The 19088-nt window shown below is 40.8% G+C and overlaps 1 protein-coding gene across 1 annotated transcript in view; it reads right to left on the reverse strand.

The window, feature by feature from the left end:
• LOC136318247 (testis-specific Y-encoded protein 1-like) overlaps positions 1-17573 on the reverse strand; it is a 51886-nt gene extending 34313 nt beyond the window's left edge. Inside the window, exons 1-2 of the mRNA XM_066250631.1 lie at positions 17191-17573; positions 17043-17088 (exon numbers count right to left, since the gene is read on the reverse strand). Of these exons, the coding sequence (XP_066106728.1) occupies positions 17043-17088; positions 17191-17573 (429 nt within the window). The remainder of the gene's footprint in view (positions 1-17042; positions 17089-17190) is intronic.
• Positions 17574-19088: the final 1515 nt, after the last annotated feature.

A 19088-nucleotide genomic window follows, 5' to 3' on the forward strand; every position in this document is an offset into this window, starting at 1 on the left:
GGCTATTTCCAGATCTTGCATATTGCATAGAAAGCTATAATGAACAAGAGGCTGCATATACTATTTGATGTGTTTGAGATTGTTGGGATATATGTCTATAAGTGAGATAGCAGCATCTTAAAGCAGTTTCATTATTAACTTTTAAAAAAAAAATCATACTGTTTTCTACTGTGGCAATAAGTCTGCATTTCCACCCACAATGCTGTAAGGTTCTGTTTTCTCAACACCTTCACCAGCACTTGTTGTTTGTTGATTTGTTAATACAAACCATTCAAACAGGTGAGAGGTGACATCTCATTGTGGTTCAAATTTCATTTCTCTGATGATTAGTGACATTCAGCATATTCTCATATCTATTGGGCATCTCTGTGTCCTCTTTAGAGAAATGTCCAGTCAAGTAAGTACTTTGCTAATTTTTTTTAAAAAGTTAATTTTTAACATATTTTGTTGATGTTTTTCAAGAGTTTCATACAGTATATCACTCTCTAATTCATGCATCATGCTCACCCATGACACATGCAAAGTCTGTTTCTAGTTTAACCACTTTGCTGCCCTATCCCTACCTCCACACAACCTTTCCCTCTAGAAACAACTACTCTGTTGTTGCATTTATGTGTTATGTGTGTGTATATACATGTGTGTATATACATACAAACCTTGACTAATCACTTCACAATGTTTGAGCTTCGTTTTCTATTCCTCCTTTTCTATGACAGCTGTTCATCTATTCCTTGTGACCCTGCCTCTTTCTGTTTTATTCCTCATTTTATTGTGTTCATTAGATTCCACATAAAAGTGAGATTATATGGCATTTGTCTTTTACTGCCTGCCTTAGTTCACTTAGCATAATAATCTTAGGTCTTTCCGTGCTAATGCAAAATGAAAGATTTTCTTCTTTTTAAGAACCATGTAGTATTCAGTTGTGTAAATGTGCCGCAGCTTGTATATCCACTCATCTATTGATGGGCATTTGGGTTGTTTCCAGTTCTTGGCTTTTTACAAACAATGCTTCAAAGCACATGGGCTCCATATCTTCTTCTGCTTTTTCTTGTGTGTGTTTTTTGCTTTTAAGTTAAAGATTATTTGTTGATGTTTATATGGTTTTATTTCCAACTTCATGATCCTGTATCATTATTCTGTCTTTTTCTTCTGCCAGTACCATGCTGTTTTGATTATCATAGCACTTTAGTATAATTTGAAGTCTTGTATTATGATACCTCCAGCTTCATTTTTTCTCTGGATTGTTTTGCTATTCAGGATCCATCATGGTTCCATATAAATCTGGTGATATTTTGTTCTATACCTGTAACAAGATGACATTGGAATTTTAGTCCGAATTGCATTGAATTTGTATATTGCTTTGGATAATATGGCCATTTTAACTTATAAATACTTCAATTCTATAAACATAAAATAATTTTTTACTTCATTTGTCTTTTTCAATTTATTTTTATAATGCTTTGTAGTATCAGTGAATATGTTTTTCACATGGCTTTAGTTTTTATTTGTAGGTATTTTATTTTCCATATATTGAAATTGTAGTGTGGATAAACAGATGGTACATTAAAGTTGTGTGAGAGATACTCCTCATCTCTCTTCTTGAATTTTCAGCAAATTAAACAGCTATAACACAGAAAAGGAATTTCAGCCAGGCTCACAGGCATGCCCAATAGACCTGAACTTTAGACTAGAAATTTGAAGGTGTAAAAAGCAGGACAGAAAATTTAAAAAAAACATTCATAGCCTTCTCCAGCATGACTGTTTTATGTTTGTTTTGTTTTGTTTTTGTTTCTGCCAGGACTACAGAGATGAAAATAACACAAGTTGCTTGGAAATATTTTTTTCTTCTAGGAATATGGGCAGGAAGATGGAAGTGACTCAGCTTCCTCCATTTTGGTGGAACAGTGAAACTAAGGGTGGCAAAGAGAAGGAAGAGATACTAAATCAAATTGGTGGCAGAGCATGTGGTCATGTCCAGTGTTCCTGCAGTCTTTCCATAGCCCACACTTAGGCAGAGACATAGAAATAAATATTTGGCTGCAACTAGCCCCCCAGATCACGTTTCCCTCAATTCACAGGTATGGGAGAGGGGCAAAGAAAGACCCCATGCAAATTATTCAGAGCCACTCTCTCCCCTAAAAAACAGTGGTGCTTTGCATCTGATCCCCTGCTCTGTTAGGATGTAGAGAGAAGCACCAGGAAACCTGAGATCCCCATTACTAAAGCTGTGAATCCATAAAACCCTCACAACAGGCCCTAACTACCAATGTGACTGTGGCCCCACCTACATCAATGAGACTGCAGCAACTAAGCAAGTATCAGTCTGGAAATTTCAAAGAGCTGAAAATGGTAATAAAGAAGACATACTGGAAAAAAATAACTTCTCAAAAGTGATGTTTTTCTTTAATTTTTATTTTTTCCTTTTTTCTGTTTTTCTCTTTATAATTTCTTTTATAAACTTATATATTTTTATTTTCATTTTAGTGATAGTTTGTTATGGTTTTTATTTTTTGTTACTTGTCATTACTTTTAAATTTTTATATTTTTAATTGTATTTTTTGAATACATTCAATATTTAGTTGATTCTTCTTAGTGTGTGTTTTTAATTTTTTTATTTTTTATTTTTCTGAAGCTGGAAACGGGGAGAGACAGTCAGACTCCTGCATGCGCCCGACCGGGATCCACCCGGCACGCCCTCCAGGGGGTGATGCTCTACCCCTCCGGGGCGTCGCTTTGCCGCGACCAGAGCCACTCCAGCACCTGGAGTAGAGGCCAAGGAGCCATCCCCAGCGCCCGTGCCATCTTTGCTCCAATGGAGCCTTGGCTGTGGGAGGGGAAGAGAGAGACAGAGAGGAAGGAGGGGGGGTGGAGAAGCAAGTGGGCGCTTCTCCTATATGCCCTGGCCGGGAATCAAACCCGGGTCCCCCACACGCCAGGCCGACGCTCTACCGCTGAGCCAACCGGCCAGGGCCATGTGTTTTTAATTTTTGACAGAGACAGAGAGAAAGTAAAAGTGAGGGACAGATAGGGATAGACAGACAGAAATGTAAAGAGGTGGGAAGCATCATTGTTTCATTGTTACAGCATAATTGTTCATTGATTACTTTCTTATATGTGCCTTGACTGGGGGGCTATAGAAGAGTGAGTGACATTTTGGTTAAACCAGTGGTGACCTTAGGCTTTAAGCCAATGATCTTTAGGCCAAAGTCAATGACCATGGGGTCATGTCTATGATCCCACACTCATGCTAGCTACCATGTGCTCAATTTGGTGAGCCCATGCTCAAGCCAGTGACCTTGGGGCTTTGAAACTGGGTCCTGTACAACCCAGTTAATGCTCTAACCACTGGATTACTGACTTCTCAGGCTCTTTTTAGAGTTTTTAAAAATACACTTTCAAAAGCCATCAAGGAAGAAGAAATTATATAGTAAAGCTTCACAAGAAATACAAGTAATTCATAAGAAAGCAAAAAAGTTCCAGAAAGCACTCTCAGTGACATAAAATCCTTGGATTTAAATAATAGAGAATTCCAAATTGAAGTTTTGAAAATACTCATTGAAATGTGAGAAAACACTCAGACAATTGAATGAATTTAATGAGCTCAAAAAGAAATTAATGAACAAAATGAATACTTCAACAAGAAAATTCAAAGTTCAAAAACAGATATAAAGAACTCAGTACATAAATTGAAACTGAAGAAGCAAGTACAGCAAACAGAGAAGCCAGATAGGAGAAAGAATCAGAGATGTTGAAGACAGGCAACTAGAAAGCAAAAGAGAAACTCACATATTTTTTTAAAAATGTGAATATTCTATAAATTTACCTGACACTATCTTAAAGAGCAATATAAAAAAATAAGAATATCAAAAGAAAAAAAAAAGGTAGAGGAGAATGACGAGCCTATTAAATTGAATAATTGGTGAGAATTTTCCAAGCACATAAAATCAGATCCTCAAATCCAAGAAGAAAACAGAATTCCAAGTTACCTCAATCCAAACAGACCAAGACAAATTGTAATTAAATTGTCAAAAACCAATGACAAAAAAAGGATTCTTAAGGCAGCTAGGGAAAAGACCAAACATATAAAGGAAATCTCATTAGGCTTTTATGAGACTTCTAAGCAGAAACTCTAAAAGCCAGAAAGGTATGGATCCAAACACCCAGAGTATTAACAAAGAGGAGGAATACCAGCCAAGAATACTATATCCATCAAAGCTGTCAAAATGTGAAGGAGAAATCAATCGTTTGCAGATATACAGAGGTTGAGAAAATTTATTACCAGAAAACCCCTACTGTAGGAGGGGGTCATTCAACCAGATACAAAGAACAGAACACATATAACTATAAATGAAAGGTTGTAAAATGATTCTCCAAGCAAATAATATCCAAAGAAAAGCAGGTGTAGTCATACTAATATCAGACAATGCTGACTTCAAGATAACAAAGATAACCAGAGATAAAGATGTACATTTAATAAGATAAAAAGGACATTGAATTAAGAAGATACAACACTTCTCATCTGCACCAAACCAGGGATCACTGAAATATATGACATATATTAACAGATCTAAAATAGGAGCAGACAAAAATACAATCATACTTGGAGAACTTAACATTTATTGATGGCTTTAAATATAGCTTCCAAACATAAAATCGATAAAGAAATATTGGCCTTAAATAACACACTGGACTAAATGAACATAAAAGATATTTTTAGGATATTTAATTTCAAAATGTCAGATTATACATTATTCTCCAGTGTGCATGGAATGTTCTCAAGAATAGAGTGTATGTTGAGCCACAAAACTAACATCAATAAATTCAGGAAGATTTAAATAATACCAAGCATATTAACTGATCATAATTTTTTTTATAGAATTTAAATGCAGAAAGAAAATGTGGAAAGCCTTTTAAAAAGTGGAAATTCAAAAACACGGATAAAATGTGACTTGGTCAAGAAGAAATAAAAACAGAGATCAAAAGATATATACAGACAATGTTTATTTGTTTTGTTTTAATCAGAGGTCTTCTTTTGGTTCAGAATGTCCTAATTGCTTAATTACCTCGCCTCCATTATCCCCAAATAACATCTTTATTTTTATTTTTGTCTATGAGTTTCAGTTCTATATCACCCCTACATGTGAAATCATACATTCGTAGCTTTCTCTCCCTTACTTACTTTGATTATTATAATATTTTTAAGTCCATTTTGCTGTAAATGTCACTGTGTTATCATTTCTTTTTGCTGAGTAATATACCATTTTAAATATGTACTACCTCTGGACTGTGTTTTTTTGTTTGTTTGTTTGTTTTTTACAGAGACAGAGAGAGAGAGTCAGAGTGAGGGATAGACAGATTGGAACAGAGAGATGAGAAGCATTAATCATTTGTTTTTCATTGTGCATTGCGACACCTTAGTTGTTCATTGATTGCTTTCTCATATGTGCCTTGACCGTGGGCCTTCAGCAGACCGAATAACCCCTTGCTTGAGCCAGCGACCTTGGGTCCAAGCTGGTGAGCTTTTTTTTTTTTTTTTTTTTTTTTTTTTCTTTTGCTCAAGCCAGATGAGCCTGTGCACAAACTGGCAATCTCGGGGTCTCGAACCTGGGTCTTCCGCATCCCAGTCTGATGCTCTATCCACTGCGCCACTGCCTGGTCAGGCATGAACTTTGTTTTATACTCAAACATGTGAAGTCTTAAATGGAGTATCTTTACCCAAAATTTCTTATCTCTAGACAGAGCTCAAATAGAGGTCCTTTTAGTGTACAAAAATTCCTTTATTTTTTATAGATATTTCTTTATAAGCTCACCTTGTTAGTACACTTATTTTGTTGTTGCAATTATTTAAAAATGTTTCCTGGTTGTATTTTATTTTTTCTTTGTTTTTATATTTTGTTTTAAGTTTTTACTTATTATTTATTTTGAAATTTTTATTTAGAAATTAACTTTGGCCCTGGTCAGTTGGTTCAGCCCAGCTTATATATGGATGTTTGGGGTGTCAATTCCCAGTCAGGGCACACAGGAAAAGTGACTCTCTGCTTCTCCAACCCTCCTCCTCTGACTTATCATCCAAGCTCTCTATCTCTTTTTCACCTTCAACCATGTTTTGATTGGAGCAAGTTCCCTGAAGACTGAAAATGTCTCCATATCCTTTGCATCAGACACTAAGAGAAACTTTATTCCTGAACAATGGAGCAATATTAACATGGGCAGACCATCGTCTGTAGGGGAAATGCCAGGTGGATCCCAGTGGGGCACTAGTGAAAGTCTTTCTCTGCCTCCCTGACTCTCACTTTAATAACACTGGGGAACAACATTTTTGTTGCATTCACAAAAGCACTTGTTCTTACCTAATTAGAAGGTGTTAATCTCAAATCTGACATTAGTTTTTCTGTGTAAGCTACTTTTTTTTTTAATTCAAGATTTTAGTATTTCATCTTACTGTAAAATTTTCAACATTTATTTTAAAATAATGAAGTAGAATTTCTTCTTGGGCATCATCTTTGTGAAAATATAATAATTTATATAATGCAGTACATACAGTAATACACTAAAAGATATGACTGCATCAGAATTTGTCTATAATTTTAGAGTAGAACATATTAAAAAACTTATGTTAATCATAAAATTTCTGCAAAAATTATTTAAATTTTATTCAGGCAGAAATTTGTGTTTGTAGCTCTTGCATTTGTGTACTTGTTAAGGACAATCTTACTTGATGCTTCAGCAGTAGTCTGCTGATCATAAACAGATCCAAGATTTTCAGAAAATTGAACAAGGTGACCGTTCAGGAAGTGAATCTTAATGCTCATATTACATCCAATGTTGCAGAAAGCCAACAGCTTCCTTTGAACCAAAAGTTCATAGTTTGCTGCTTTTTTGTAGCCAAGGAAGTTCTTTGTAAATGCCACAAAAGATTGCCATGCTGCTTTCTTCTTATTGATCTTCCTGGCTAATTCTCAGTCATGTATGAGGGTTCAATTTTTGTTCCATCGAATACACCCGCTTTTATGCTCTTAAAAGACAAGGTAGGAAAGGCAGAAATAACATGTTGAAAACATTTGCTTTTTCTATGCAAAGCCTGAACAAACGGCTTCATTAAGCCAAGTTTGAGATGAAGTGGGAGAAAAATGATCCTGTCTTAACTACAGGTTCATTCACAATATTTTGCATCCCTACTTCCAGAGCTTCATGTTTCAGCCACTTCTTCTGTGTTGAGTGTTTCTCCTAAGCTCAGTTGTCCCCAAAACACAGAAAGCAAGGAACTTCGTGAAACTCTCTGTTGTCTTAGCCAAAAATTTATCTTTTTAAGATCCACACAAATGATTAAATTATGCTCCTCATACTTCAGAAAGTCGAGGACAATTTTATGTCATTTTTACTAAGTCATTCAATTTGGGTTGGCTAATGACTGCTTGGAATCAGATAACGACCCTTCAGATTCTATACCGATTTCCTCATGCATCTTATCAAGATACACTTGATCACCATGTTCACTTTCTCCATACTTAGAAGAAATAAAACCATTGAAAACTGAAACTGGGAGTGTCTCAGAAGGTGGGACAGGTCGTATTGCTAAAGGAATATTAGGATATGCTATCATATGCCATTTTTTTTGCTTATGCCCTTTATATTGATATGACATAAACAATAGTCACTGTTGTCTTTTTTAGGTTCAAGCCAAATGAGAGGAATAGCAAAAGGCATTCCTTTGGTTTTACTTTTGTTCAGTCATGAAGCATTTCCACACAATTATGACACGCAATATGTGGAGGTCAATTCTTCTCTTGATCGCCAAGTGAAATTTAAAAATATGCAATATATGCACATGTAACAAATGATGAAATATGGCACTTTTGATGTTGAAATGAGTAATAGCTACATATATAACAAAAGGTGTCAGGACTATTGTTACATTTATGCCTACTTGAAGAAGGCATAATGAAATCTTAAAACAAAATAAAAGGGTGTGTTAATCAGATAAAAATATTTAAAAGCAACTACAATTATGTAAAAGTGATGTTTGTATAACATTAATTGCCCTGTGGTTATGTTCAATACAAGAGTCATTGCTCTTTAACTGCAATTTAAAAACCAATGTATGCCATTAACTGTTACAAAAAAAATTAAAATTGTATAAAAGCTAGAGCATCCACCAAAAAATGGATTTCAGATTTTAAATCACTGATGCAGAAGTATATAGAAAAAGTTCTAAATCCTCATGCAACAAAAAATGAAAAAAAAATCTTTCCCCAGTGTAATAATAATAATGAAGAAAAAGAAAAAAAAAAGAAAAAGAAGGCCATGAAGAAAAAGATGAAAATAAATTTAACAGCGTGACATTGAGAAAGAAGTGTACATAGATTACAGGTGAATATTTTTATAGCGTTTGAACTGTTGATTGTGTTGTATGCCCATCACTTAAAGTCAAATCATGTTCTGTCACATGTATATTTGTCCCTCTTTGCTCCCTTCCCACAAAACCTTATCCCACATCCATCTTTCCATAGTAACCAGTTCACTTTTTCTATGTCCATGAGTCTTAGTTTTATGATAAGTTTAATAAATTCATGCGTTTAGAAAAAACAAATAAAGTTTCTCACTTTTTCTTCCATTTCTTTCTCTCTAAAAATTTCTCTATTTCTTTCTAATCAGTTATCTTGCCAGCATCCTAGGACTTAAAAAATTTGTCATTTTAACTTTCAAACTTTGAAAAACGCCAACATCAGATCTCAATATTTTCAATCAAAATCCTGCTGTCTTTTCTCACATAGGAATCAGTTTTCTGACCTGTCCTGTGCTACACTGGGTCTGACTTAAATATGACCACCCAGAAGTTCACAAAGATTAATTTCCCAATCAGAGTCTAATAGTAGATTGAAGAACGGTTCTGTCAATCAAACAGCAATTTCTACTTTGGAAACAATAACAAGCTTATTCTAGTAAATTATAATTTTTTATTTCTTATATTTTTCTGAAGTGAGAAGCAGAAAGGAGAGACAAAATCCATTATGTGCCTGACCAGGGTCCAGAGGGCATGTCCACTAGGTGCAATGCTGTGCCCTTCTGGGCATTGCTCCTTTGAAACCAGAGCCATTCTAACATTTGAGACAAAGGCCATGGAGTCATCCTTCAGCCCGGGCCAACTTTGCTCCAATGGAGCCTTGCCTGCAGTACAGGAAGAGAGAGATTGAGAGAGAGGAGAATGGGAAGGTTTGGAAAGTAGATGATTGCTTCTCCTGTTTGCCCTGACAGGGAATCAAACCCAGGACATCCACATGCAAGGTTGATACTTTACCATTGAACCAACAAGCCTAGGCTTATCTTATAAAATTATAATATTCTCAGTCATTCACTCATTAGGGTTATATATGAATTTATTTTCTAAGTAAGCTAAAAACAGGATACATGAGCAAAGCCATTGGTTGGAAAATATTAGTGAGTCCTCAAACACTGGCCACTAAGCTTTCCCTTTCCTCAGAAAATAGTAGCATGGCACCGGGACTTCTAAATTTCAGTAAAGGTCCACTTAAGTTTTGACAAGTGAATTTCTTACCTCAAGTCACGGCTCATGAACATACATTTGGTCTGTCAGCTTCAGCATATTTCCTTACTGCACCAAAGCCTTTCCTTAAGAGGAGCTCTTCCTTGGCAACTATTTTGTCAATTATTACATATTTCACCCAGTATCAGGAACCAGGGACACATTTCAACACAAAGGAGTTCATTAAGTCATTCGATGTGTGTCAGGATGGCACCACGGTCATTGTGCGACCCTTTAGAGTTCAGTTTTGTTTGAATATACTGATAAAAAAATTTCTATATAAGCACACAGATTTATTCTCTTCTTTTTCTTCTTCTTCTTCTTCAATTTATTTATTTATTTATGTGGAGGTTTTCTTGTGTTTTTTTTTTTTATTTTACCACCACAAATGACATTCTCTGAGGACAACAAATCACATACAGGCCACGGAAGTTCCATAAGCAATTCTGAAGATACAAATTTGAATTTTTATGTAGAAGACAACAGAGTTGGAATGTGCTGATCCAGTTGGTCAGTTAAAGGACGGAATGACTGGAAGAGTACCTGCTTTTTCTTCTCTCAGTTTCTCATAGACTGAGCTGTACCACAGAGGGAAATACTGTACCTACTCCACTTTGTTACATTGCCTCTCAGCACAATTTCCCCTTAACGGGGACATGACACCCAGGATAAGATGGCAATGGCTCCTGGGCACAGAAAGACCTGACTGAGGTGGTGACAGAGAGTCTTCAATTTCAGATCCAAACAAGAATGCATGAACTGAGCCTCCTAGAAGCATTACATGCGCAAACAACACGGAGGATTATATACCATCAAATTTCCAAATGCTGTTTTTCTTTAAATTGGTTTGCACTAACGAGCCTCACCCCTACACTTACCCCCGTTTTCCCCAGAATTAAAATTCCTTTCTTCTTCGTGCTTTTGTTTATCTGTTTTATTCCATTTGGTCGGCCAAAACCTGCTTGTCCCAAAGAACAAGTATTTACTATGCTGAAGTAAACACAATTTGGCTGCTAAAATGTCTGCTGTATTTTAAGGGCAACATGTATGGCCTGCTCTGTATCCTGTGTGCCAGTGCCATTGTACCTGGGAAAGAAAACTTGTAGGAGATAGCCTGAAAACTCTGTGTAACATGAGTGGTGTGGCATCCTCCCATTGACCACAAAGATGTGTTCCTCCAGACAGCCACTCACTGGTGAGACATCCTTCTGATTCCTGTCCAGTTCCTGGGGAAATTCCTAACACGTTATGTGTCTCATTTCTTTCCCATTCCTTCGGGGCAGAATTATAGAGAAACAGAATTACAGAGAAACAGACTCCCGCACGTTTCCTGGATGAGATCCATCCGGTAAGCCCCCTATAGGACGATGCTGTGCCAATCAGTGGCCGCTGCTGTGCAGCTCAGCAACTGAGGTATTTCATTGCCTGCAGCGATGCCATGGAGACATAGTCATGCCTCAGGGACATGTCGCTCCAATCATGCCTTGCAAGTTGTCCGGAATGGCTAAGGGAGAGGAGGTGGGGGTGAGACTGAGAGAATTGAGGATAGGGCTCCAGAACCTAATGGGTGCATCTCCTATGCGTCCTGACCCCGAATCAAACCTTGGACTGCCACACGCCAGCTGACTCTCTACTGCTGAACCAATAGACCGGGGCCTGTGTCTATCTTTAGATTTGATGCTTGGCACATTGAGAACCCTGAGTCAAGAACAGCTGCTGCTGTTCGTGGTATGCTGCCACACAGCATCTCTGGAGACTGGCATGCTCCCAATGGAGTATTTGTCAGAAGGTTGTAATGCCAGTGTGTTTTTTTACCCATTCGGGCATTCACTGAATAGAGGTTTAGTGGTAAAATCCTTAAGTCTTTCCAAGAAACAAGTCAAGTCCATGGTCTGATATGAGCAGCTCTGTGTACCCTCACTATGAGAGTGAGTGTGTGTGTTTGTTATGTGAAAGTGACAGGGAGGATTCTGGCTTTATAACATCTCCCTGGCTTTTTACACCTCCACCAAAGACATCCGCACAATGCAGGATGTTATCATTACCACGTTCCAATAAGTCTCAGCTTCCATCCCCACCTCCACTACAAAGCCTGCCTCCCCCACCTTTCTATATGTGGATCTAAACCCCAGCTCTTAGGGGTTGTTCTCTCCACCAAGGGGATGGAGGACATTTTTCCCACCGTAAAACGTACCTTCACGCTTCCACCTACTTTTCTGCTGTTACTGAACTGCACACGTCTAAAAGGGAGGACGTCTTTGGTTGTGATCCCAGGGCTTAACATACCCCTGTCTTCTAGCCTATGGGCTCAAGCACCCAGGGACTGGGAATTCCCGGGTAGCCAACAGGAAAACTCTCACAGACTTGCACCAAACCCATACACACAAAACTCACACACCCACCCAGTTGATTTGCTTTATTTCTCTCTTCATCTTGTTCTGGGATCTTCGAATTGCCCTTCTTGGAATGCTTCAGCACTGCTGCCGCATTCACTCGTTGCCTGCGTAGGAGGAAGATGGTTGCCTGAGAACACCGTTTTATCTGAGCAAGGTCCTTACATGCACTGCTACTGAAGTGCATGTAAAGAAGGATGATCCCTAATACTCATGGTATCCTCTGACAGCTAGGCCTGAACACAGCGCATCACTGTTATGTCTTCCTTGAAAGGGATTATTATGTTGTCTTTACTATCAACTCGCAGCTCTTCCAGAAAGAACCAGTTTCACTGGTATACCTGACAACACTTTAATTGCCTCCAAAACCTTTATCTCCTGACCACTGTTCTCAGGATGGCCGTGGAAGGCAATGGAGATCCATAAGAACCTCAAACACGATTATGATGCTCCAGAGAGGATAGCAAAGGCACACAGGGTTAGCCTTCACATCACGATGGTGCCGGGACCTTTGTGCACAGGGTGCAAGGATGAAAAATATGCCAGTCAATAGTGACAGGGAGATGGGCAGCCCTGAGGACGTGTTGGTGTCCTGGTTGGAAGTACAGACCCTAGGACTCAGTGAGTGAGCTTTCATTGTGAGTGACTTTGGACAGGCTGACACCTTCAACTTCCTAAAGGTGCCCTAGCCACCACCTGATTGCACAACCGTTGTCCAGACTCACTGAGTAAGCCTGATACTCTTGAGACATGGTGGCACATGTGGCATTCTCCCAAAATTCAGTGGGAAACAAATGTGCCAGCTACCTGTCAACACACTGTTGTGGGCTTGTCTAGGGTGTCCTCACCTCTCTTATCCCTGTCCTAGTGCCATTGTCGTCTGGTAGAACCTCAGCAGATTGGGACACAGGTCCTTACTGATTATCTGGTGAAGGACACAGGGAAGGTCAGGAGAGCCAGGGGTCTGACCAAGCGGCTGGGGAACACACTAAGTTATTCCCGGGCCTTGCCACTGAAGCCCCACCTCAGCAGTCCAGCCAGATCCTGCCAAGTTGTGGTTTAAAAACCAGTGGAAGAACTTAAGACCGCTTTTGTGGTGCCTGAGGAAGCAGAATTCTTGTGCATAATGCTCTTTCCACTCCACGGGTGTTGTGAAGGGCTTTGTATCTTGCAGGAGGACAACGGGTGAGAAGGGGACTTGTCACTTTTATCAACTCACCACTTTCCACCACCCATGCAGGGCACCATCTTCTACCACTGATGGTAACAACATAGTCCTTCACAATCACGTTATTTCAAAAGTAAGGGTTCTGTGAAAGAACAGCATAACCTGCAGCACTAGCTGACTTCCTCCACCTGCAGGAGAAAGCAGATGAGGAAGGTGAAATCTCTGTCCAGGACACCCGCGGTTTTCTGTCTTCAGGGATTGCTCATTTCCACAACCTCTCTCCCTCCCCAGGCTCACCTTCATGTCTGTCATGTGACTGAGCACATTTTGATCTTCCTCAGTGATCATGGCTGACAACATCCGGTGGTGGACAAACTGTTTTATGTCAAGGAGCCTGAAGGCTGTGCTGGAGATCACACAGCGAGAATAGGGAGCAGGTGTGGAGAACTGCCTGGCAGGGCCTGGCCACACTTGCCACCTTCCAAGCTTTGTCACCAGGTTGCTTATGGAAACCTGATGTTGGGATTTAGTGTTTCCTGTGGACCAAACATGTCCCCAATGTATGAACAAGATGGTGGTATGTAACTGGGGTGTTTTCCCAATAAGTCTGTTTCTTCTTGTTTTTTTTTCTCCTTTTTTAGCCACACTGATATTTTCTTCTTCAACTGGCCCTGGCACACTGTGGTCTCTCCCTTATATGATAGAGCAGTGATTTTCAACCTTTTTTGAGTCGCGGCATATTTTTTACATTTACAAAATCCTGGGGCACACTACCTATGAAAATGACACTCTAACACAGTACATATTATACATATAGTTAATAATATAATTTCTAAATGTATTTGTACTCACTTAGTGTGAAACCTAGGCCTGTTTTGATGAACACAAAAGGGATATCCTGGCAGGAATGGTAGGAAGACACACACGAAGCTCTTCCTCAACAGTTCTCAGTCTCTCTCTGTTTTTAGTTTTTATCACAGTCAAGCTTGAGAAGCTCAGCTCACATAGATATGTGGTTGAAAATAGGAGCAATGTCAAAATAGCTTTGTTGGCCAGAATGGGGAACTCCTTGGCAACAGATAACCAAAAACTGTCCAATGGAAGATCAGCAAACTTCAGCTTTAAACCATAATCCTGTTTCAGTTCAATGAGTTCCTCTTGCTCCTTTAAAGTCATGTCCTGTCCAGCAATGGATACTGAGCTGTATGGGTCCCTAACCCAGTCAAGGCATTCTGTGAAGGCTGAAGAGAAATAAAATGACAACGTCTTCTCAAGAGTTTTCAAATGTCTGCCAATCACCTCGCACATTGCAGCAGTGTTGCCATCATGCTGTTTCTCGGTAAGCGGGAACATCTCAAGGTTGCCACGCTGCACATGTTGTTGCCAGAGCCGCACCTTTAAATAGAATCTGTTCATTTTATCAGTGCTTATAAGCAGGTTTTCATTTCGGCCTTGCATCCATGTGTTCAGTTCATTCAGATAATGAAATATATCAGCCATGTATGCCATCTTTGCACACCACTCATCACTTGCAAGCAACTTTGAGTAATCGGACCTCTCGTTTGTCAGAAATACTTTAAGTTACTCTCGCATCTCATACACATGGGCCAGCGCTTTGCCACGCGACAGCCACCAGACCTCCATATGGAGCAATAAGATTTTATGTTCCGCTCCCATTTCTTTACACAAAGACGTAAATAAGAGATATCTCAAAGGTCGTGTCTTCACAAAGTTCACTATGCTCACAACATCATCCAACACAGGAGCTAGATCTGCTGGTAAGGTCTTTGCAATGAGGGCCTCACGGTGCAAAAGACAGTGCATAACAATAACATCTGTGTTTCTTTCTTTGACCCTACTTACGAAGCCTTTGATGTGCCCGACCATGGCTGTGGCTCCATTTGCAGACACCTGTGCAGTTTTCCCATGTAAGCCCACTTTTATTAAGATATTCTGATGTGACCCAAAATGTTTCCTCTCCTGTTGATTTTTCTGGCAGTGCCTTGCAAAATAGGAAGTTTTCTCAAATGGCTTCTCCATCCACAAAACGCACATTGGCCAAGAGCTGACAATGTCCACTAATATCAGTTGACTCATCAAGTTGCAAGGCAAATTTCTTACTGATGCGCACCTTTTCCAAAACAACAGTTTCAATGTCCGCAGACATGTCATCAATACGTCTGGCAATTGTGTTATCTGAGAGTGGCACTTTAGCTATCTCTTTGGCCACGGTAGGGCTAAGCATCTCATTTACAATGGCTTTACAAGCTGGCAGTATTAATGTTTCTGTCACATTGTGGGACTTTTTTTGATTTAGCTACAAGTTCAGCAACAAGGTAGAGAGCTTTGAGGGCTCTCTTGTTTACTTTGTGGTTTTTCTCAAAAAAGTTGCCAGTTTCTCATTGTTTGTACATAAGCGTACAAAATAGTCCATCGGCTTGTTTTGAACAAAAGGGTGTTTCGTTTGGAGATGGCATTTAAGCTTGCTTGGCACCATGGTGCTATTAAGCTTCTCACCATACGCCAAGCACAGCGGAGTCGGTGCTGACTCATCCCCATTGAAAGTAAATCCAAATGAAAGATAGCTTTTGCTGTATTGCCTCGAGGTCACTGTCTTGTCTTTTTTCTTTTGTCGACCACTCATACTAGGGCCTTCATCTGGGTCAGAATTTTGTCCAGGGCCCAGTTTGGCATTTGCATTTTCCCTTCTCAAAAACTTATCCATCACTGTCACTTGCTCGTCTTGTTGAGATCCCAAACTGTCACAAAGTGAAATATACCTGGCAGAGGTCCTTTAAATAAATTACATTTATTAAAAAAAAAAGTTAAATAAAAAAGGATAACTCCCTCATATATACAGTCCCATGTAACATCTCTCATATATACAGTCCCACGTAACATCCCCTTATATATACAGTCCCACATATCATCCCCTCATATACAGTTCCATGAAACATCCCCTCATATACAGTCCATGTAACCTCATATATACAGTCCCATGTAACCCCTCATATATACAGTCCCGTGTATCCTCTCATATATACAGTCACACTAATAAATACTGGAGCTTTCATCAAGGTTGTGGGTTCAAATTAATTTGGCAAATACTCTATATAGAAACTGAACAAAATCAATTTTAGAAAATGTTGGGTACTTGTGTAACATCATAAGTCCTCAGAGCATCTCTACTGTCAGATTGAGAAGTTTACTTTTTAGGTAAGAATTCTGATAAATACTAGAGTTATCCCTGAGGTTGTGGGTTCAAATCCCATGGTCAGCTGGGTGCAGGGGCCTTCTTTCTGTCTGCTTTGATGGTGTATATAGAGATTTGAGCTCTTTAAGAAGATGACCCTTCAGGAGGCCATACACAATATAGATAACATTGTGATGCATTGTATATCACCCTCTGTGGGGGCCTCTTTTAAAAAGAAAAAGGTCAAATATCTATATACACCATCAGGATAGACATAACCAGCTAAGACTGAGGCTTCATCTAGTGGTGGCAACATTTACCTCCAGTCCTGACCAGGATTAGAAATCGGGACCATGGGGAGGAGTAGCAGCTTCAACTACTCGTCACGGCCACACAATGACAAGTGCGCGGCAGCCCGAGCGGGAACCTTCCTAGGTGTGGATAAAAGGTGGCCTACTATTGGTTCATCACTAGTGGTTGGGATGAATCCTAGAAGGTGATTGGTTAGTGAGTGTTCCCTGTGCCTCCACTCTTCCTGTTGCTGATAGCTGGAGGGATTGTGAGGGGAATGTTTATGTTCAGATGGAGGCAGCTGGCGGTGGGCGGGATAAATAGCCTCCGGGAGCCATATCCAGCATGCGGGCCGTAGTTTGGGGACCCATGTTTAATTTCCCCACGGCACACTTGACCATGTCTCATGGCACACTAGTGTGCCGCGGCACACTGGTTGAAAAACACTGTCATAGAGGATAGAGTTTTGACCCAAAATCCATGAATGAACTGGATCATGCTGCTTCATAGTTTCAGCTGGGGACTTTGCCTCTGCCATGTTTTCTGCTTCAGTCAAGAGAAAGCCCTGCTGGCTTGCTCATTCACAGGCTCCATCTCTAACTGAGGAGCCTTAAGTGACTCCACTGAGGACCAGGTGGAATTCCCACTAGTCCTGGACTCTGCCTGCTCCTGAGCCACCGGCTTCTCCTCTGGCTGCTTCACATCAGCCTCTGCTTTTGCCTCCTCCTCCACAATCATCACCATGTGTGTAATGTCTTCCCCCTCCAGGATGACATGCTTCTCTACCACCCCTTCACCTTCCAAGATTTCCTCCTCTCCCTCCTGTTCCCACTGCTCCTTCCTTTCTGTGGCCTGCAGGACCTCACATTGTTCCTTCTCCAACAAGTACTGTTCAGCCCCCACTTCTTCCTCCCTCCCTATCTCCAGTCCTGCAAAATCTCCTCCCCAGCGATCACTTCCTGCTCCCACCCCTCCTCTTCCCATTGCTGCTCCCTGCCTGCATCTTGCAGCATCTCAAGCTCCTCCTCTGCCACCAACTCCTCCTCAGTCAATGACTCCTCCTCCCTCCCATCCTCCTGGTTTCACAATATGTCCTCACCTGCCACCAATCCCCTATCACAACCTCTACCACCTGCATGAGTACTGCCCCCCTCCAGGACAAACTGTGACCCAGCCTCCAATTCTCTGTCTAGTCCCTCTTTCTCTTCCAACTGCAACTCCATATTGGGGGCCCGCTGGACCTTACACCCTTCTTCCACCAACTGCTCATCAGTCTCCTTCTTCTCCTCCCTCCCAACATCCAGCTCCCACAAAATCTCCTATTCTGTCCCCATTTTCCCCTCCATTCCCTACACCACCAACTGCTCCTCTCTCCTTTTCCCTGAAGGATCACAATGTCCTTCTTCCCCAACAGCTCTTCAGCCACCACCTCTCCCTGCCTTCCCAGCTCCAGTTCTAGCCAAAAGTCTTGCCCTTCCTCCACCACCTCTTCCCCTGAAGATACATACTTCCAGTATCTGGAAAATGTCCTGCACCTCCAGCAGCAACTCTACATTCAGCACCAATTTCTTCTTCACCACCTCTAGCTCTGGCACAGTCTTCTTCCAGCACACTAGCTCCTCCTCCACCGTTTTTCCACAATACACCTCCCCTTCTCTACTCTGAGCTCCTTCCCAATCCTCCTCCACAACCACTTTCTTCTTTGCCCATTTACCTCCTCCTCCACACCCTCCTCCAACTGTTCATCCCCTTTACCCTGGCTGTCTTTGGGCTCCTTCTGCTCCACCAACTCCCATTCCACCCCACCCCCTACTCCCACTACTCCTCCCTGTCCACCCCCTGCTGCACTTTCTACTTCTCATCCTTCCCTTCCTCTTCACTAACCACAAAACCTCTCTTCAATAATCACTACGTCCCCCTCCACCACCCCAGCTTTGACCCCCATGTTCATTACAGGCATGTGGTCCTCCAGCTCCAGCACCAACTCTGCCCTTAGTACTGCCTCTGATTTCATCAGTAAGAACTCCCCTTGCTGTACAACCTCCAACAATCAGACCTGACACTGCATACAAATTCCCCACAGCCATTCCAAGCTCGGACTGACCAGGACATTTCTGCATCTGGTGGCCCCTAGGGTTTCTGTAACCTGAAGTTACACATGAAAAAACAGAGGTGAACCAAGGGGCTGAAGCAGCTCACAAATTCCAGTCCAAACTGCTTGCTTTGAAGTCCTGATCCTAGCAGCTGCCAAGAAGCAGGAGATAGAAGCATGTAGATGGTAGAGCCAGTGGAGACTCTGCCTGCTGCTGCCAGTGCCCTGATCTGGGTTCTTGCTGCTGAACATGGGCTTGAGGAGGAAGAGCACATACACACGTGTTTCTGTCCCAGCAAATGTTGGGTAGGAGTTCTTGGGCACAAGTTTCACACTTTGTGCTCATTAGTGAGTGCACAGTGGGTGTCACCCTCCTCAGTCACACTCTTCACCACACCCACTTGAGT

The sequence above is a fragment of the Saccopteryx bilineata genome, unplaced genomic scaffold, assembly GCF_036850765.1.
Source record: "Saccopteryx bilineata isolate mSacBil1 unplaced genomic scaffold, mSacBil1_pri_phased_curated manual_scaffold_21, whole genome shotgun sequence".
Lineage (NCBI taxonomy): Eukaryota > Metazoa > Chordata > Mammalia > Chiroptera > Emballonuridae > Saccopteryx > Saccopteryx bilineata.